The sequence below is a fragment of the Macrosteles quadrilineatus genome, unplaced genomic scaffold (assembly GCF_028750875.1).
Source record: "Macrosteles quadrilineatus isolate MER2022 unplaced genomic scaffold, UCM_ALF_1.0 Scaffold_2__2_contigs__length_208266976, whole genome shotgun sequence".
NCBI lineage: Eukaryota > Metazoa > Arthropoda > Insecta > Hemiptera > Cicadellidae > Macrosteles > Macrosteles quadrilineatus.
Window position 1 is genome coordinate 75,196,599 of NW_026542595.1, and position 21,807 is coordinate 75,218,405.

General features: G+C 38.1%; 1 protein-coding gene across 1 annotated transcript in view; it reads right to left on the reverse strand.

Annotated features, from left to right (window-relative positions):
- Nucleotides 1-279: 279 nt before the first annotated feature.
- LOC128984435 (uncharacterized) overlaps nt 280-21,807 on the reverse strand; it is a 28,642-nt gene continuing 7,114 nt past the window's right edge. The window contains exons 5-22 of the mRNA XM_054403755.1: nt 13,275-13,368; nt 8,141-8,389; nt 7,548-7,691; nt 6,608-6,758; nt 6,429-6,442; nt 6,150-6,284; nt 5,834-5,968; nt 5,518-5,652; nt 5,250-5,336; nt 5,044-5,178; nt 4,728-4,862; nt 4,460-4,546; nt 4,254-4,388; nt 3,938-4,072; nt 3,743-3,756; nt 3,472-3,584; nt 2,751-3,004; nt 280-596 (exon numbers count right to left, since the gene is read on the reverse strand). Coding sequence (XP_054259730.1) covers nt 385-596; nt 2,751-3,004; nt 3,472-3,584; nt 3,743-3,756; nt 3,938-4,072; nt 4,254-4,388; nt 4,460-4,546; nt 4,728-4,862; nt 5,044-5,178; nt 5,250-5,336; nt 5,518-5,652; nt 5,834-5,968; nt 6,150-6,284; nt 6,429-6,442; nt 6,608-6,758; nt 7,548-7,691; nt 8,141-8,389; nt 13,275-13,368 — 2,364 coding nt within the window. The 3' untranslated portion in view covers nt 280-384. The remainder of the gene's footprint in view (nt 597-2,750; nt 3,005-3,471; nt 3,585-3,742; nt 3,757-3,937; nt 4,073-4,253; nt 4,389-4,459; nt 4,547-4,727; nt 4,863-5,043; nt 5,179-5,249; nt 5,337-5,517; nt 5,653-5,833; nt 5,969-6,149; nt 6,285-6,428; nt 6,443-6,607; nt 6,759-7,547; nt 7,692-8,140; nt 8,390-13,274; nt 13,369-21,807) is intronic.

Consider the following 21,807-nt stretch of genomic DNA (forward strand, 5'->3'; position numbering starts at 1 on the left):
ACTCATCCAAACTTTTGAAATTACCCACTCTAAATTCTTAAAACGACAAATACTCACAAAAACTAGACAGCTATTAAACAGTGGGTATCATACTTGAGCATTCTACTATCTAAATGTTAAATTAGAGTCAGTGCTTATGGAACTGTACGAGCCTGGCCTTGAAATATACAGATAACAAGATAACCCATCACAACTAAATGTTAAATTAAATTATAACCCGTTAATAATTAATAAGGAACCTAATAAACTTTTGCTTCAAAACTATAATCAAAACACAAGGAACAAAAATAAAACATATTTAATCAAAATGGGTACAACAATTGCGGCAGGATGCATATAAATATCTTCTATAAAAATAATATAGCGTTGCGCTGGCGCTGTGCCTCAGAAGCACTGCGGACGAAGCGGCAAGCACATGTTGTAGTAAGCTGTCTTGTTCCAAAAGTCAGGTTTCTTCCAGCCGACCCAGCCCTTGGACTGGATAGTGCGAAGGTCCTCACTGCCTGTGTAGTGAGGGTCCAGGATCAGGAATCTTACATCTCCAGAGTCCCGGTCCAGAGTCACTCCCAGGATAGTGTGGGCCAGAACTCCTCCTCCTGCAATATAGGCAAATGTTTAAGCCAAACCAAGTGTTTTGGTTTTGCAAAGGGGCTTGAATTTAGAATAACTTTGAAGTTCCAAAGTTAAAGTTATTTGCTAGATTAATGCTTCCTATGAATGTTTGATTAACGAGAAGCTCTTTTCCTTAACATTACGTATACAAAATGTACAGTTCATACTGTAATAACCTTAATAGCATTAGCATTAGCAATTGAGATGGAGACTAAATTGAGATAGCAAGATAAATGTTTACAAATCACTAGGGTTTTATCTGAATAACTTCTGATGATAACAAATAAACTATAAAAGATTAATATTGAAATTTAATTTAAGTATAGTTCTGCTAAGAAAAAGAAGAAAATCTTTAAAGTAAGCATAGGATGATATGCACATAAAATATGGTCTTTGTTAGTAAAATAAAATGCCGTTGAAAGATTGGAGTCAAAAGTTAGCTTTCACTTTGGATGTTGAGGTTTAGGTCTAATTGCACCTTGCTAAGTAGCCAAAAAGGATGTTAAAAAATTTGACGCTAATATGAATTAGTGTGCAAAAGGCTTTTTCATTTCATGATCGTATAACTGTATGACATTAAAAACAATTTCTCTTAAAATTCAAGACTAATTTCAGACTTTTCAAGACTAGTTTTTCAACAATTGGTGATGTTTTATGTCGATACCAAAATTTATCGATTCTCGATACCAATACCATTTTTCATAGTTTAACCAATATTCATTATTATTAATAACTTAATTTTACTACACTAACCCCTTTATGTAATAAAATATTTTTAAATGATGGAGCGTTTATCACGTAAAGAAAAAATTAATGCAGCAATGAAAAACTAGCCAATTTGGGTTTGAACCCATCTTAACACATTAAATAAATACCATATCAAAGGTAAATGAAGATCTAATGACAAAAAGACAACTTTATTATAACTAGAGGTGTGCCAGCCTGATATTTTCAGTTAAGCCAAGACAGAGGTAATAGCGTGATCATCTGCGGTCGTGGAGACATCATCGAAACATCCTCACTATCTTTTGCGGTTGCGGGAAAATCCTGAATAGCAACAAAATCGCCATTCTCTCTGTCTCCCGCGGTCACGGAATCGCCATCCTCATCTCCCGTGGTCATGGAAACATTATCAACAACTACCACGATCGTGGCGATATCACAAGTATCTCCCACGGTCATATGGCCATTATCATCGTCTCCCACAATCACAGGAAAAACTCTGATCAGACTATCCCCTGTGGCTGTAAAGACAACTTTATAACTTTCAAGGTCACAAAACCTTATCTTTGTCTTCCCCGATCGCGATAACAGTATGATTATCTCCCGTGGCCATGTGAACATCATCATCGACTTTCGCAGTCACGGAAACATCATTGTAATCTTGTGCTATCGTAACAAATTCCCAATAAATTCTCGGCAGAATGGGCATTATCATCCTATTCCGCGAGTGCGATAACATTCTGATTATTTCCCGCAGCCATGAAAATATCATCATCAACCTACGCAGTTAGGGAAATGTCATCATCATCTTGCTCGATAGCAGCAAATTCACAAAAATGTATCCGAATTATTTGGCCGAATGGAATTAATTATTATTGTATTCCGCAATCACGGCAAAATTCTGTTCATCTCTCATGGTTGTATAGTCATCATCATCAACTCCCCACATACACAAAAACGTGATCGTCATCTAGCACAATCACGGCAAAATCAAGAAACATCACTAAAGTCGTGTAGACATCATCGTCTCCCGCGGTCGCGGAAACATGATTGTCTTCTTGCGCGATCGAGGCAAAATCTTAAACATCCCACACATGCCGTCTAAATAGCATCATTGCCTCCTGTGGTCATGAAAACATGATTGTCGTATAGTGCGATCACAGCAAAATCATGAAAATTTGATTAGATTTTACATGGTCCATAAAGTTCCTAACTCTGCCAACAAAATAAAGACTAAATCCCGACTTACCCGACTTATTCCCAGATTACCAGTTTTTCCCCGACTACTAGACGGTGATTTCTTGAGGGTAAGGCATAGGGGCATTATACATTTCCTAAATTAAATCTCATTTCTCTTGTCTGCACAGTAGAGAGAAGCCTCATCAACAGTCCTCTGTTCAGTGTTCTACACTCACCAATCATGACAGGTGTTCCATGAGTGTTGAAGTGGTTGGCCAGAGTTCCTCCCAGTTCCTGCAGCTCGCTGCCGGAGCTCACGTTGATGATGCGACAAGTGACTCCCAGCATGGTGTCCAGACAGAAGCTCACCTCTGTTGAGCCGATCCACTGGCGAGACCCCACGAAGCTCACTGGCTTGTCTTTGATGTCTACCAGACACTGTTGTATCTCCTTGTGTGAGGGAACCGGACGATCCGTGTAACCTTGATGCCTGTGCGATTTGTTAAATAGTTTAGGGTCATTTATGTATTGTATGTATTGTACATTTATGATAAGATCTGACAAAAAACTTAATTTATAAATTTAAAGACATCATTCAAAACTTTTTGTTTTAATATTCTAAGTCAACACTAAGTAAGTATATTGAATATCATGACAAAAATAAGATGAGTTTAGAGCGCTTTTAAAATTAGCAATGCTTCTTGTTGTATCTAAACTTGCATATAAAGTAGAATGGGTGAAATGCCCTGTGTAGCTTAGCTTTATACTAATAATTTATTCTTAATCCATTTACTAAACCAAATCAAGAATATATTTACCCAACAATTTTGGGACAAGTCCAACAATATTTGTTAAAGTAAAAAATTCAAGTTAAAATAATGATTTAATAACATGTTAAAAGTTTATACTGTTAATACTGTTGCTGTGTATACTGTAATACTGTAAACCCCCGTTTACCTGAACCATGAGATGACCGTCTGTAAGCTTCTGTATGCACAGCCCCAGCCATCATCATTGAAGTTGTCCTGCATGTAGTGGTGATAGCTGTAGCGGCCAGACACCACACTCACCTTTCCTTCCTTCACTGTCACAAACACAACACATTACAGCACAATCTGAACCATAAGATGACTGTCTGTAAGCACCCGTATGAACAGCCCCAGCCATCATCATTGAAGTTGTCCTGCATGTAGTGGTGATAGCTGTATCGACCAGACACCACACTCACCTCTCCTTCCTTCACTGTCACAAACACAACACATTACAGCACAATCTGAACCATGAGATGACCGTCTGTAAGCACCCGTATGAACAGCCCCAGCCATCATCATTGAAGTTGTCCTGCATGTAGTGGTGATAGCTGTATCGACCAGACACCACACTCACCTCTCCTTCCTTCACTGTCACAAACACAACACATTACAGCACAATCTGAACCATGAGATGACCGTCTGTAAGCACCCGTATGAACAGCCCCAGCCATCATCATTGAAGTTGTCCTGCATGTAGTGGTGATAGCTGTAGCGGCCAGACACCACACTCACCTTTCCTTCCTTCACTGTCACAAACACAACACATTACAGCACAATCTGAACCATAAGATGACTGTCTGTAAGCACCCGTATGAACAGCCCCAGCCATCATCATTGAAGTTGTCCTGCATGTAGTGGTGATAGCTGTATCGACCAGACACCACACTCACCTCTCCTTCCTTCACTGTCACAAACACAACACATTACAGCACAATCTGAACCATGAGATGACCGTCTGTAAGCACCCGTATGAACAGCCCCAGCCATCATCATTGAAGTTGTCCTGCATGTAGTGGTGATAGCTGTATCGACCAGACACCACACTCACCTCTCCTTCCTTCACTGTCACAAACACAACACATTACAACACAATCTGAACCATGAGATGACCGTCTGTAAGCTTCTGTATGCACAGCCCCAGCCATCATCATTGAAGTTGTCCTGCATGTAGTGGTGATAGCTGTAGCGGCCAGACACCACACTCACCTCTCCTTCCTTCACTGTCACAAACACAACACATTACAACGCAATCTGAACCATGAGATGACCGTCTGTAAGCTTCTGTATGCACAGCCCCAGCCATCATCATTGAAGTTGTCCTGCATGTAGTGGTGATAGCTGTAGCGGCCAGACACCACACTCACCTCTCCTTCCTTCACTGTCACAAACACAACACATTACAGCACAATCTGAACCATGAGATGACTGTCTGTAAGCTCCTGTATGCACAGCCCCAGCCATCGTCATTGAAGTTGTCCTGCATGTAGTGGTGATAGCTGTAGCGGCCAGACACCACACTCACCTCTCCTTCCTTCACTGTCACAAACACAACACATTACAACGCAATCTGAACCATGAGATGACCGTCTGTAAGCTTCTGTATGCACAGCCCCAGCCATCGTAATTGAAGTTGTCCTGCATGTAGTGGTGATAGCTGTAGCAGCCAGACACCACACTCACCTCTCCTTCCTTCACTGTCACAAACACAACACATTACAGCACAATCTGAACCATGAGATGACCGTCTGTAAGCACCCGTATGAACAGCCCCAGCCATCATCATTGAAGTTGTCCTGCATGTAGTGGTGATAGCTGTAGCAGCCAGACACCACACTCACCTCTCCTTCCTTCACTGTCACAAACACAACACATTACAGCACAATCTGAACCATGAGATGACCGTCTGTAAGCACCCGTATGAACAGCCCCAGCCATCATCATTGAAGTTGTCCTGCATGTAGTGGTGATAGCTGTATCGACCAGACACCACACTCACCTCTCCTTCCTTCACTGTCACAAACACAACGCATTACAACACAATCTGAACCATGAGATGACCGTCTGTAAGCACCCGTATGAACAGCCCCAGCCATCATCATTGAAGTTGTCCTGCATGTAGTGGTGATAGCTGTATCGACCAGACACCACACTCACCTCTCCTTCCTTCACTGTCACAAACACAACGCATTACAGCACAATCTGAACCATGAGATGACCGTCTGTAAGCACCCGTATGAACAGCCCCAGCCATCATCATTGAAGTTGTCCTGCATGTAGTGGTGATAGCTGTATCGACCAGACACCACACTCACCTCTCCTTCCTTCACTGTCACAAACACAACACATTACAACGCAATCTGAACCATAAGATGACTGTCTGTAAGCACCCGTATGAACAGCCCCAGCCATCATCATTGAAGTTGTCCTGCATGTAGTGGTGATAGCTGTATCGACCAGACACCACACTCACCTCTCCTTCCTTCACTGTCACAAACATAACGCATTACAACACAATCTTAACCATGAGATGACTGTCTGTAAGCACCCGTATGAACAGCCCCAGCCATCATCATTGAAGTTGTCCTGCATGTAGTGGTGATAGCTGTAGCGGCCAGACACCACACTCACCTCTCCTTCCTTCACTGTCACAAACACAACACATTACAACGCAATCTGAACCATAAGATGACTGTCTGTAAGCACCCGTATGAACAGCCCCAGCCATCATCATTGAAGTTGTCCTGCATGTAGTGGTGATAGCTGTAGCGGCCAGACACCACACTCACCTCTCCTTCCTTCACTGTCACAAACACAACACATTACAGTGCAATCTGAACCATAAGATGACTGTCTGTAAGCACCCGTATGAACAGCCCCAGCCATCATCATTGAAGTTGTCCTGCATGTAGTGGTGATAGCTGTAGCGGCCAGACACCACACTCACCTCTCCTTCCTTCACTGTCACAAACACAACACATTACAACGCAATCTGAACCATGAGATGACCGTCTGTAAGCTTCTGTATGCACAGCCCCAGCCATCATCATTGAAGTTGTCCTGCATGTAGTGGTGATAGCTGTAGCGGCCAGACACCACACTCACCTCTCCTTCCTTCACTGTCACAAACACAACACATTACAACGCAATCTGAACCATGAGATGACCGTCTGTAAGCTTCTGTATGCACAGCCCCAGCCATCATCATTGAAGTTGTCCTGCATGTAGTGGTGATAGCTGTAGCGGCCAGACACCACACTCACCTCTCCTTCCTTCACTGTCACAAACACAACACATTACAACGCAATCTGAACCATGAGATGACCGTCTGTAAGCTTCTGTATGCACAGCCCCAGCCATCATCATTGAAGTTGTCCTGCATGTAGTGGTGATAGCTGTAGCGGCCAGACACCACACTCACCTTTCCTTCCTTCACTGTCACAAACACAACACATTACAGCACAATCTGAACCATAAGATGACTGTCTGTAAGCACCCGTATGAACAGCCCCAGCCATCATCATTGAAGTTGTCCTGCATGTAGTGGTGATAGCTGTAGCGGCCAGACACCACACTCACCTCTCCTTCCTTCACTGTCACAAACACAACACATCACTACACAATCAAACAGCTTCCTCAACACAAGCAGTGCTGTACCTACTGGAGGATGGAATGGGGAGTGGCCATAGAGAAGATCTTTCAGATAGCTGTGATGTGGAGTTTCATGAATTATATAGTCAATGATTGACCTTTAATGGCTCTCTGTCATCACTTTGTGTTATATACTGTACTTCTTTTATACAAACATTTTAAAACTGAAACCTCTCGAATTTCTATGTCAAAAATTGAACAAAATTAGCATAGCTTAAAGTGGTGGAGGATGCACGTTTTGCTTTTTTATAATAGTATTTTTTATCTTTATTATTGGATCCACAGCAAACAAGCTTTGAACCAATAAGTCATCGCATAGTTTCTGCGGTATTGAAATCTGCAATAAATTAATTCAGGACAGGAATTCCACCCTCTAATCTCTTTGAATAGACTCTTTGATACAAATTGCAATCTGGAGTGGCATGTAGATCCAGGATCAGATTTAAAATTAATTTGAACATGACAAAATTTTGAAGAAAACGCCTTATGCCTAGTATGTGTCATGAAATATTGCTACTCTAGCAGACTTATAATTTAATATACTTTTTGGACAAGCTCTCATCAGGTACTCACATGCAGGACTGAGGCCTTCGTGAGGATTGACAAGTGGTGAGTTAGGTGACAGCTCTTCTTTGAACACATGAACATTTCCTTTCCTGAAAACAGGTCTATCCTGTGGCAGCTTCAACTGGTCGTGGAACCATTCCCTTCTACTCTCTGTAGACAGATTTAACGAGCATTATTTTAATTATACATTCAGAAAGTATCAAGCAAAGAAAAGAGTGAGCTGGTACAGTACAAGAATGAACTCTACTGATAAATATCCGAGGAAGCACCAGGACTTAAACCCACGGCATTGCTGCTTTAAAATGTATATTTGTAGTCTTGCTACCCACTGAGCCATTGACTCACCAACTTGCTGAATTGGTTTAAGTGTCAACAAAGCAACACGATTCATTATCCAAAGTGAATGAATAATCTAAGAGACAGTTAGAAATGGTACATTAGTTAGGATTTTGCAGTTTTAACAAAGACTGAGACCATGAAAAATAAAGCGGTTGACTTTCAATTTGCTGACATACAAGAGTAACAAAGGCTGGGAATAAATCTACCAGTTTATTACATAAAACTTATAGATTTATCAAGGCAAGACTGGCTATACTCACTCAAGTCATCGTCAGTTCTGTTAGAGAGGTAGACGAGTGTGAGGAAGTGTCCAAGGTGTGGAGGTAGGAAGTGGTAGGCTCGTGGTACAGCCAGCCGCTTGTGTCCCTGACTGAGACACCTCTCAAACACTCTGAGTGAGCGACACAAAGTGTCTACCAGTACAGAGTACAACTCTGCTGTGTGAGTCTCTCTGTCTAGCAGAGCTAGGTGGTCCACTGGCAACTCTACCTGCACCAGCTGTTTGTTACCTGCAATACAAAACATTCCATTCAGATTAGGAGTCAGCGGGTCCCTGATATTTTCAACAGCTGGCCTGAGGAATGAGTTCAGCCAAAGACAATTTGGGTTAAGCGGAGCTTTAATTTTTGCGATCGTAGGAAGTGTCTGATTTATCCATGATCGTATGTGATCACAGTTTTCCTGCTTTTGTTGAAGAACATGATGATGTCACTGTGACAGTGAACATGTTGACGAGTTTGACATTACAGCAGAAGACAATTGTATTACCACCATTTTGCCAAGATTGCAGACAATCTTTACGATTTATGACAAAAGAAAATTTGCAGGATTTTGAAGTGGCCGCGGAACATGTTCTCAATTTTCCTGCAGAAGATGTTCTTGATTTTGTAATGACTGCATAAGATGTTCTCGATTTTGCTTTGAGTATGTTCACAATTTGGTAACCTGCACAGTTTTTCTGTGACTGCAAAAGATGTTATAAAAAAGATTTTTTCACAATGTGTTTCAAGCACTGAAAGTAAACATACACCTAAAGGAAATTCAGTTAGTCTTTAGGTTTGCTGCGGCAGGGGTGTTTATTATTATCTACCTTCATAATAATCCAAATAAATGCACTTGTACCATATACTACCCAAATTTATGACATGTGAATAAGTTAACAAAATTAGTATGTTGGAGAGTATGTATGAACTCATATGAGTGCTGTTTTGCTGTAGCCTATTAAGCTTTTATAATTATATGAATCTTAGCTCCTTGGTTCTGAATTACTTTGAAACTCAATAAAATAATATATCAAAAATATTTATATAAAATGAAAATGAGACTTTTATTAGTTTTAAGATACTCCAGGGAAAAAATGCACAAAAGCTCCAATACATTTCGCTAGTACAGTAGAACGCCAACCATCACCCAAAGCAGAACTACGGGCGACAGTGCGTCATTGTTGCAGAAAGGAAAAGGAGGGCTCCAGAGAGGGGTCGCCGGAATTCTACCCCCGGATATTTACCCCCATGAAAAAACGCCTACGTCATTTTGACGTCACGAGGGGCGGGGCCTATACACGGTCGAGAAACAGCCCGCGACTGGAAATCTACCCCCGGACATCTACCCCCGGACATCTACCCCCAGACATCTACCCCCAGACATCTACCCCCGGAAATCTACCCCCGGAAATCTACCCCCATGGTCAGCTACGCTACGTATCGGCCAAGATGCATTGTCGTAATTGATTTCATTAATTGGTTTATGTAGGTCAACGGCTCGGTTATTCATTAGCTTATTATGCAAATTATTTTTTTTCTTGTAAAACGAAAACTCAAAAAATACTTTATTTTTCTTGGGCAATAATATACCCCAAGCCATTGTCAACGCAACAGGTGTGTCACCAAAACGATGATATCATCAAAAATATTTCAAAGTAATTAATAAGAAAGCATATTCATAATAGCATATTTAGAAATACCCCCCCCCCCCCCGCTGCAGCAAACCTGCAGACTAAGCGAATTTCTGTTTGCTTGATTAGATTTCCACTCAAATGTCTCCTTAAAAATATCACATTTATTTCCTATTTAAATAACATTAGTTTAACGAGTACTTAGGTTGCTGCAACAGGGAGGGTAAAAAGGTGTTTTTTTGTAAAATGTTAATAGTTTAGTATGAAATAAATGCATTTTCCAAATTTGATCAAAATATGTTCATAAACAAGCAAACTAGAACAGTTTACTTATTCTCCAAAAGAATAACATGGGAATTTTAAATTTACAGTTTTTGGAATTTTCTCCGTAACCATTAGGCGTATAATAATGCTTCAATATACTAAATTATTTGTTTTTTAAGCTCTACAAAATGGTTTAAAAAAAAATGCTAAATTTTAAGTTTTTATGGTCAAAAATGGGAAAAACCAATTTTTACCCCATAAAACCCCCCATAAACCCCTGTTCCCATAGTCCGATCATGCTGGTTCGCGAACTCGTTCGAATAAACGTAGGTTTACACGTTTGTACCAAATTTCATCAAAATTTAATGATTTTTGATCGAGTTATCGCGCTAACGAACACATATATAAATATACATATATATATATTTCTTGATGAAAATGCCAAATGACTTTTATATTCTTGAGGAGATCTTGATAGAGTTTATGGTGAATGAAACATGACACATTTCAAATTTTCGTTTAATACAAAAGTTTTCAAGCAAAGAGAATGAAAAATGTAAAGATGAACAAAACAAATAAATATGAACTGTTTACAAATAGTTGAATTTTGAGAACAATGATTGAGTACAGATCAAAGAAAATAATAAAATTAAAAATTCAGCTGAGTTGAATCACTTTTTTACTATCTTAAATTTAAACCAGAGGGGGACTTTGTTTTCAGTACCAACTGGTGAGCCAATTCAGAATTTCTTAAAACCAGTTGGTTGCTAAAATATATATATATGAATTTGAACCGATGGTGTTTTTAGCCTCTAGGGACCTCAAAACGAAATAGTAAATCGGTCCCGGGTCCAGGTCTTGCCATGAGTACTACGGTAATAGCTTATTCCCTATATGGGAAATTCGCTAAAAAAACATATTGATTTCAGAATACCTAGTTTTTTTTTAACTGCATAATCTTGTAGTTGTTTTAATTCCAATAACATAAGATAAATGTTATTTGTTATAACCTTATTTAGCTACGTAAATCAAATATGAAATAGTATATTTCGTACCTAGGGCCGAAAATAAGGTTTTGCTGGCTCGAGACAGTTTTTAAGTTCGAGACGAAGTCGAGAACTTAAATCGATCGAGAGCTGCAAAACCATTTCGGTCCGTGATACGAACGCTATTTTTCACCACACTATACCCTATTACCACTATTCACCACTATAATAATGCACACTGATAGTCAACACAATACAACTTAAGGTTATGTGAAGAAATCATTTGAGGAATCAGCAAAAATAAAAATAAATAGTTGCTAGGCAACGGTGACCAAAACACAATTCTATTGCAATTCTATGGATTTTGATTGTGTATTTAAAATGCATGTTTTAAGTAAGTAGGCTAAGCGGACAGCTGATTTTGCGGCCCCGGCCTGTAAAAACCTGCTCGGTCCCCAAATTACGATGACAGCTGGCATGGCCAGCAAAACGCAAAACGTAACTTTCAACCACCAATTAACGTATGTAATACAGCCAAAAACATCATAGTGTGGTGAAAAATACTGTACCTATTCGATGTACATGTTAAACATGACACCGACATATCGCATGCTTTATACTGGATATTATAAGCTAATGAATAACCGAAGAGCCGTTTATTTACATAAACCAATTAATAAAATCAATTACAACAATGCATCTTGGCCGATACGTAGCGTAGCTGACCACGGGGGTAGATTTCCGGGGGTAGATTTCCGGGGGTAGATTTCCGGGGGTAGATGTCCGGGGGTAGATGTCCGGGGGTAGATGTCTGGGGGTAGATGTCCGGGGGTAGATGTCCGGGGGTAGATGTCCGGGGGTAGATTTCCAGTCGCGGGCTGTTTCTCGATCGTGTATAGGCCCCGCCCCTCGTGACGTCAAAATTACGTAGGCGTTTTTTCATGGGGGTAAATATCCGGGGGTAGAAATCCGCTACCCCCCAGAGAGCACAGCCTACATGACTGTTTTGACAATTTTTTGATTACTTTGATCATTTATTTTTATTTTTACAGGCAAAGTTAGGGCCATATGGCCCTTTGTAGTAAGTGTCTACAGAAAATGCTACATAACAAGTTAATAAAAATTTTTTTGCAGAAAATATTTCTGTAGAAAGTTGGAAACGAGAATTTTCTGCAGAAAAATTCTCGTTTCTACAAACAGTAACGCAACAAAACGTCATGCATTACATAAACAAAAGCTGCAAAGTCAATATTTGGTGCATTGATTGTGTGGAAGAACGCGTAGAATAACAGACTTAGCAAAGCAATTCAATGCAACAATAGTAGGTGTTTTCAAAATGATCCGAGCATTTAAAAACTTATTCCAAATATTTATTTAAACTATCACACACACGTTTAATTTACACACAGCTTGGACTGGGTAAGCCCACAGAAAATGTTTGGATCTTTCCAAGTCCGTTGTAGAAAGCTTAAAAACGTTCTGCTATATCCAAATTGGGACCAAACGATTATCAAAAATTCAAATCATTGGATTTTTACCAAAATTTAGAGTCTTTTAAAGCAAATAGGCTGAGTCATGCCGAGGTTTTACTATTGTGATCGCAGAATGTGTCTGCAATGATTTCACGATCGGAAAATTTTATACTTAAAAATTTACAGAGAAAAATTACACGATTGTGGAGCGATTATGATTTTCTGACCACGGGAGACGATGATGCAGTGGCGTAACTAGCCTGACTGCACCTCAATGCAAGTATTCCCCGTGCACCACTATTCGTCTAGACTCATTCTCCCCCCCCCCCCACAGTAACCTCCAACGAAACTAACAATGACATTTCTCTGTACTTCCACACTCTCTGGATACTATTTCACTACACACGACATATACAAGCTTTATCCAATTAGAGAAAGATTACCAAAGAAATATAATTTATTATGTACAGTAATTTAATTTTATAGTTAGATGTTAAAAATATGTTTTAAATAGTGATGGTCGGATCCGGAATTTTTCAAGATCCGGATCTGGATCCGGTACCGACATTTTATTGGATCCGCCCATCACTAGTTTTAAACATGAGGTTTAAAAATTTGAAATTATTTCTCTAAGCAATTCGGATAATTGGCAATTTGGATAGTTTGAGTTCGGATAATTGGAGTTTCTACTATAATATATTTTCTGACGAATTGGGCTTTCATAATTAAAGTACTTTACAGAAAAGACACCACATATGTAAAATATAAAGCACCTTACACTTGAGATGCTGAATGACGGGAGCTATACGAGATGTGTTCTCACTGAGGCTGTCTCTTGTTGCTTTATGTAGCATGGACACATTGATCACCTCCTGAAACCAGCAGTACTTGTGAAGAACACTCTCAAACGGGCAATACACAGTTATACATTTTAAATAACATCAAAAGCTTGGGAGTTGACATTCAAACTCCGTTACAACTTAATAAATATTCAAGATGACTTATACAAAAAAAATTTTTATGATTGAGGATTACAAAACCTTTCAAAATATTTACAGCAACATCAATACCAATTGATGGACATTCTGCCTTAATTAGACATTAGAGCTTATCCGTGTCAACTCATAAAACAATTACAAAACTAAACTACTAGTAAACTACATGGATAATTTCTAATCTCATACCTTAGTGCCCTAGATATTTCATTTACAATCCCTTCGGTATTTGAAAAAAACATTTTGGGATGGTAAATAGCTCTTGAAAGCGTTTTGAAATTAATCCAAGATAGCCTCCATGGACTCTTAATGTGCTATATGCATTAACGCATATTCAAAATATAGAAATTTATTTGTGTTAAAACAACAACGAAACAACTTCAAAATCCTTTGTTGACATACAGGCTAAAACATAATTATTATATCCTGTACATACAATCAGCTGATAATATTAAATTAAATGTTCTTTATTTATTATGAATGAAAAAACAAACAAAATAAGACTTCAGTTAGAGTTACTACATCTTTACATTATGAACCTTGTTAAACTTGTTAATAAATAACTGTTCTTAAAGTTGGTGTTTAATATACAATAATGGCGACGACTCAAAGAGAAATAAATCAAGCATTACTGTTATATCTACAAGAGAAGTTTAGTGAAGAAAAGGAACAAAAGATTCGTCCCCCACTTCAAAAGTTGGAACCTTATGATGAAGGTAATGAAACATTTACAACCTACTTACTTAGGCTCACTAACTATCTTGAATTGAATGGATTAGGGGGAGAGGATGATGACAAAACACGTGTGCAGGTGTTAATTAGCTGCCTCAGTCCAAAGAATTTTCAACTCTTAAATGATTTATGCGCCCCAGACTTACCAAATACTAAATCGTATAATGAACTGGTCAAGCTACTCAAAGATTACCTTTGTCCAACACCAAATGAAGTTGCTGAACAACATAAGTTTTACACAGTGTTGGGAAGTAGCGCGCTACAAGTAGCGACGCTACAGTAGCGCGCTACTTTTTTTGTAGCGTTAGCTGTAGCTACGCTACTTTTAAGATTTTGTAGCTTTAGCTGTAGCTAGCTACATTTTTAAAGTAGTTGTAGCGGAATTTTAGCTACTTTTCTCGCTACATTAACATTGTTTGAGATAGTGATTTTTATCATAACCTCAACCTTAACTACGTGAAACAACCTCTTTCAAACTGAGATTTAAAAAAAAAATTAGGCCTTACTTTCTTGGCTTCATACAGCTGGTTGCAGCCGTTTCATTCCCTATTCTATTACAACGTTGTGTGGACATGGAGGCCATTAAATGAGTGTTATCCACATTTTTGGCTCTCATTTCCTTAATTTACTACTCCATGATTACTGTCAGATAAAATAAAATCGGTAGATGCAGACGACGTTTGTACGTTACCGGTGACAAGAGAAGCTATTGAATGCTTGCAAGTGATTGACAGGGAAATTAGTAATCAATTTAGTTTGTTTATTATACCGATAGTGTTTCAACTTGGATTTTAATGGAAACCAACACTTTAAACCTTAAGACGAATACCAAGTTCCAAGTTCAATTATTAGGAATCCTATCTGTTTAGTCCTAGCAAGAACAAGCCTACTATAGCCAACTTGTTACATAGCCAAGTAGGCCTACATGTTATTTTTACTTTACAAATTTCAACATGTTTAAATTAAAAGCCGATTTCAGGATAAGTTACTGGATACTGTTTTCTGTACCAACTAGGTTGAAGCACAATTCGCCCTATGCATAATGACAATAAAGGACGATTTCTTGACATTGAAAAGTGTTATTCATAGTACAAGTAACTTATCACTTAAAAGTTTATAGCAATGTCGTTTTTAACATTAAAAGAAAGGCAATAAACTCCAATTTCAGTAGGCTAGGCTCTGTAACACAAAAAAGTATTTTTAAATAATCGTTTTACAGTTTTATTGGTCTTAATTGTTGATATAAGACATCTATAAATGAATCTATATTAAAGAAATAAAATGAGCTTTTAAAATATAGTTTGGTTGTATGTCCTTTGAACTTAATGAAATTTACATTTAAGATGCATAAAAATAATGCAATATTTAAAAATAAGTACTAAATATGATGGGACACCGAACTATTTGGTTCTGTTGTTGTAATGTTAGGTTTATAATGCCAAAAAATTAAATACAATCTAGGAATAATTTGTTTTCCAATTAATGTTAGATACAATACTGACATTTTTTAATGTTTGTTCAGTAAAAATGTAGTTGCAATTAATTTTACATTTACCTAATGTGCGTGGAATAAAAAGTAACGTCTTTGGAAAAGTAGCTAAAATTGTAGCTGTAGCTACATTTCAATGTAGCTGTAGTTGTAGCTAGCTACTTTTGCGGAACTGTAGCTGTAGCTGTAGCTAAGCTACTTTTTTGGAAATGTAGCAGTAGTTGTAGCTAGCTACATTTTAAAAGTAGCTTCCCCAACACTGGTTTTACACGCGTTCACAACAATCGGGTGAATCTATTTCCACATACATGAAAGAACTTCGTAGCATGACTCTACACTGTAATTTTTCCTGTTCAAAATGCAAATCCAGTACGATTGACACCCACTTACGCACCCAGTTCATTAGAGGGTTGTACAGCAAAGAGATAAGAGAAAGGCTTCTACAAGAAGATTCCTTGACTTTACAAAGGGCGTATGAGTTAGCATTATCTTTCGAGATATCGAAACAAGGTAACAATGATATGTCATCACCAGCTATTGTAAATAAAATCAGTAAAACCACAAAAAACCCATCAAAATCCAACAGCTTTGTATCAATAGATGATTTGAAAGGCAAGTGTTTTAGGTGTGGTAAATCTAACCATAAAGCAAATGAATGCAAGCTACGCAATGCCACTTGTTTTACATGCAATGGTAAGGGTCATACTGCTGCTGTTTGTTTGAAGGCGAGTAAAATGAACAAAGGTAAGGCATTTCAAAAACAAATGGACTCTACGGATAAAGATTATTCCAGTGACAATGAAGAAACATATGGTACAAGTAATTCTTTCACTATCACTGAAGAGCTACAACTCAATTCTTTGTCATCCAAATTCAATGACAAATACTTAGTAACACCGCTTCTAGATGGAGTACAATGCTCAATGGAGTATGATACGGGAGCTGCTGTATCATCTATGTCATTAAGTACCTTCAAACGATTATTCCCACACAAGAAAATTACAGAAGTCCCAAATGTTAAGCTAAAAACCTACACAGGGGAATCGATTAAGTTAACTGGAACAAGTGAAGTTAAAGTTCAGTTAGGTTCAAAAACAATGGTAGGTAGAATTTTTGTTGTACAAAATAATGTTGATAATATATTTGGGCGCGAATGGATTCGTAACTTTGACATATCTATTCATGACATAAATCACATGGCGAGTCCTAGTTCTTACAAGCAAAACACCCTAAAGGAAAATAATATAAAACAAGACATTTTTGACACATATGAATCCCTATTTACAAAAGAAGTAGGAATTGCACCAGATAAACAAGTCAATCTTCCATTAAAGCCTGATTCAAGACCCATTTTTATTAAATACCGTGTCCCTCCTGTTGCATTAAAAACTAAAATAGAAGACGAATTGTGCTTACTGGAAGAAAAGGGCATCATTTCAAAGGTAACCAATTCAGAATGGGGAACACCCATAGTACCTATATTGAAAGAAGATGGAACAGTAAGAATATGTGCTGATTATAAAGTAACTGTAAATTCCCAACTGCAAAATGATCACTATCCTATTCCCAGGATTGAAGAGATATTTGACAAGTTAAATGGAGGACAATACTTTACAACCTTGGACTTACATAAGGCGTATTTACACCTTCAAATGGACGATGATAGTGCCAACCTTCAAGCCATAAGTACCCATATGGGAGTTTTTAAGGTAAATAGACTTATGTTTGGAATAAAAACAGCTCCAAACATATGGCAACGCTACATGGACTCAGTTTTAACTGGACTGGAAGGTACTGCTGTTTTCTTTGATGATATAATAGTTCAAGGAAGGAGTATTGAAGAAACAAAACTACGCACGATCAAGGTGTTGGAACGTTTGAAGGAAAACAACTTGCACATAAACAAGAATAAAAGTAAATTTTTTCAAGAGTCTGTGAACTACTTAGGATACAAAATTGATGGAAAAGGATTGCATAAGAGCCATGATAAGATAGAAGCTGTTTTGAAATGTCCCATACCCACTAACGTTACTGAATTGAAGCAGTTTCTTGGGCTTGTAAACTATTATCACAGGTTTCTACCCAACCTCGCAACTAAGATACATCCATTATATGAACTGCTACATAAGAAGAAAACCTATACATGGACAAAACGATGTAATGATGCTTTTGAGGGCATTAAGAAGGAAATCACAACAGAGAGGGTTCTTACAACATTTTCACCAAACCTACCACTGATACTGGCAACGGACGCTTCCCCTCATGGACTATCTGCTGTTTTATCTCACAAGATGCCGGATGGAACCGAACGACCTATAGCTTTTGCTTCAAGGACATTAAGTAAAGCAGAACAAAATTACAGCCACATTATTAAGGAAGCGACTGCGATCTACTGGGGTGTTCATAAGTTTTTCCATTACTGCTATGGTCGAAAGTTTACACTTATAACCGACAACAAACCATTGTCTTCTATTTTCCATCCCTCAAAATGCCTAACACCCTTAACCGCCACTCAAATGTTACACTACGCTGTATTTCTGTCAGGTTTTGACTACGAAATACAGTATCGTAAAGCATTGAATCATGTCAACGCAGATTTCCTATCAAGGTTTCCTGTTAACAATACATGTGATCATCAAGAAACCTTAGATGAAACAGTATCAGACAAATACCTTTTACAAGTACAACTGAATTCCCTTCCTGTCACAAGTAATGAAGTAAGAAGAGAAACTATGAACGATCCAGAATTAAAGTTGGTATACAATGCCCTAATGACATCCTCTTACATTACGAAGCCTGAACAATGCAAAGGTTTAGAGGGAGAACTGTCAATTGAAAACGGATGTTTATTTAGAGGAGTTCGAGTTGTAATTCCATGTACTTTACGAAAAACTATTCTGAAAGAACTACATGAAGCTCACACAGGCATAACAAAAATGAAAGAACTAGCCAGGCAGTATTGTTGGTGGCCTACAGTGAATTCTGACATAGAAAACTATGTAAATTCATGTAAACCATGTGCATTGAATAAAAACGATCCTCCAAAGTACCATGAACCATGGCCAAACTCCAATATTCCTTGGGAAAGGGTGCACATAGATCATGCAGGACCATTCAGAGGTACATACTTTTTCATAGCAGTAGATTCATATACAAAGTGGATGGAGGTAAAGGAAACAAAAAGTATATCTAGTTTCTCCACTATAAGAATCTTAAGAGAAATGTTTGCAAGATTCGGCATTCCAAGTACAATTGTTAGTGATAATGGTCCTGCGTTCATTTCACATGAATTTAAACATTTTATGGAATCCAATGGTATTCAACATAAACTGATGGCACCATATCACCCAGCTTCAAATGGACAAGGGGAACGTTATGTACAAACTCTAAAAAGGAAACTAAGTGCAATGGCTGAAGAATCTGGAGACATCCATACAAACCTATGTAGATTCCTTCTACAAACCCGTAAAGTTATGAACATAAGCACAGGAAGAAGCCCTGCGGAGATGATGTTCAAACGGAGTATACGTACGAGAATTGATCTGCTAAAGGCGAAAAGGATCTCTGACACAGAAGGCGTTGGTACCTTAAGATGTTTTAGCACTGGCGATAACGTTCAAGTTCGAGACTACAGAAGTAATCATCCTAAATGGAAATTTGGTAAGGTGGTCAAAATATTAGGAAACTGCCATTATGAAGTTGAAGTTGAAGGTTTAATGGTTAAATGCCATGTTGATCAAATGCGCTCTACACTAGTATCTTTAAATGAACAGTCCGATGAAGCCTCAGAGTCTGAGTCACAGAAACATGCACAAGTGGTAAACAAACCAAATGACTCTCCTCAAGCATCACACAGGACGAAGAATTTTTATCCATCATCTGTAATAAGAAGATCTCAGAGAATACTGAAGAGGCAATAAGCTGATTCTTTTCCAGGGAAGATTATTATATCCTGTACATACAATCAGCTGATAATATTAAATTAAATGTTCTTTATTTATTATGAATGAAAAAACAAACAAAATAAGACTTCAGTTAGAGTTACTACATCTTTACATTATGAACCTTGTTAAACTTGTTAATAAATAACTGTTCTTAAAGTTGGTGTTTAATATACAATAATAATAAATATACATGTGGACCTTTAAAGACAAAGAGTTCTACATACTAACACTTTCTCCTAACATATCCGTAATCCTTGAAAGCCAAGACAGGAATACCTACTCAACAACTTTCACAGCATTAATCTGTCTAAAATTAGATTTGCTTAAAAACGTATGGAAACTCAACGTCATATTATTTACTTTAAATTATGAGTTTAAATGAATTAATAAATTACAGAATGTAATAAAAAGTCAAAAACATGTATTCATAACAAAGTTTTAACAGTAGGGTACTTATAGGTTAGGATTGCTTGCCCTAAAAATTCTAAACAGCTTCTGATCACTGTAGACTAACTTGCTGTTGATATGACCCAAGTTCACATATTGGCTGCCATTTTTCTCCACCATATAAAAATTATTGTATTTTTTCCACAAAGCGCAGGGTTAAAATGTAAAATTTCAATGTTAATTTTTTTTTATCAGTGTCACATTCTGATTTTAAGCATCATAACTTGTTACAGATAGATATTATCTTCTGAAGTGTCTTATTTTCTTGGTAACAAAATAACATCACACACTATTTTAGTGGCTTTAAGCATCTTTAAGTAAAAAAAAGTGATAGATTAGAATGCATAGGCATAATACATTACTGACCTTTTACTATTGGAAAGTCTAAGTTATTTTTTGGTTGTCTTGATTAGTTGAATCAACTCCAGATGTACTAGCGCTATCTTTTATACACAGAAACTTGGATGAATTTTAAATCGGTGTCTTTGATGCTCAAAAGTCCATTTTTGTGTTTTGTACACAAAATGTCGTGGTACCTAGAGAGCATCTCTAAATCACTTTTCTTCTTTTAACAATGTGATATAGTTACTGGCATACTATCCCTGGCAACCGACATTCTAAGTGCAGTGCAGTGTATAAGAGGCAAAAGGGTAAAGAACGCAACTGCCAAGTTAAACTCTGGCAATGAACCTGTAACGATGTATTCTACACCCGTTACAGTTTTACGTTTCCGAAGGTCGGTACGTCAAATCAGGAACGTACAGTAGTACCAGACACTCGCGCTCTCTATCTCTCTCTCTCTCTCTCTCTCTCCTCTGCACTCTCTCTCTAACGCACAACCAAACTCTGTCCTTACCGCCAGAGTAGGGACGACAGGAGAGGTAGGGGATCCGCGCCTGCGCACTGGCCACAAGCAGTGGTTTGTAGTTTCATTCGACTCAATACCTCCGAACCGTGCAGTCGTCTCGAGCACGGTAACCTCGCTGGCTTAATAACGGAGCCATAAACCATCTCTGATCTCACGGTAGGCCTAATTAACTAGCACTGAGTGTGACTTTTGCTTTAGTTTCCATTAGAAGCTTCGATTCCTAGTAACGTCGTGTTGCTGCTAAAGCAACCTAGGAATACATTACATTATTTTCGATACGATAACTAATTATCAACTTCACAAATATATTAACTCGTTTCCTCCCAGTATCGTTGTGTTGCCGCTGAGGCAACCTGGGAGTATTTTGTTTTGTGTGGGTTGTTTAACGTCGATATTCTTATTTTATTAACTCGTTTCCTCCCAGTATCGTTGTGTTGCCGCTGAGGCAACCTGGGAGTATTTTGTTTTGTGTGGGTTGTTTAACGTCGATATTCTTATTTTATTAACTCGTTTCCTCCCAGTATCGTTTTGTTGCTGCTGAAGCAACCTGGGTGTATTTTGTTTTGTGTTGTTTAACGTCGATATTTTTATTTTATTAACTCGTTTCCTCCCAGTATCGTTTTGTTGCCGCTGAGGCAACCTGGGTATATTTTATTGTGTGTTGTTTAACGTCGATATTTTATTTTATTAACTCGTTTCCTCCCAGTATCGTTTTGTTGCTGCTGAAGCAACCTGGGTGTATTTTGTTGTGTATTGTTTAACGTTGATATTATTAACTATTAACTCGTTCCATCCCAGTATCGTTTTGTTGCCGCTGAGGCAACCTGGGTGTATTT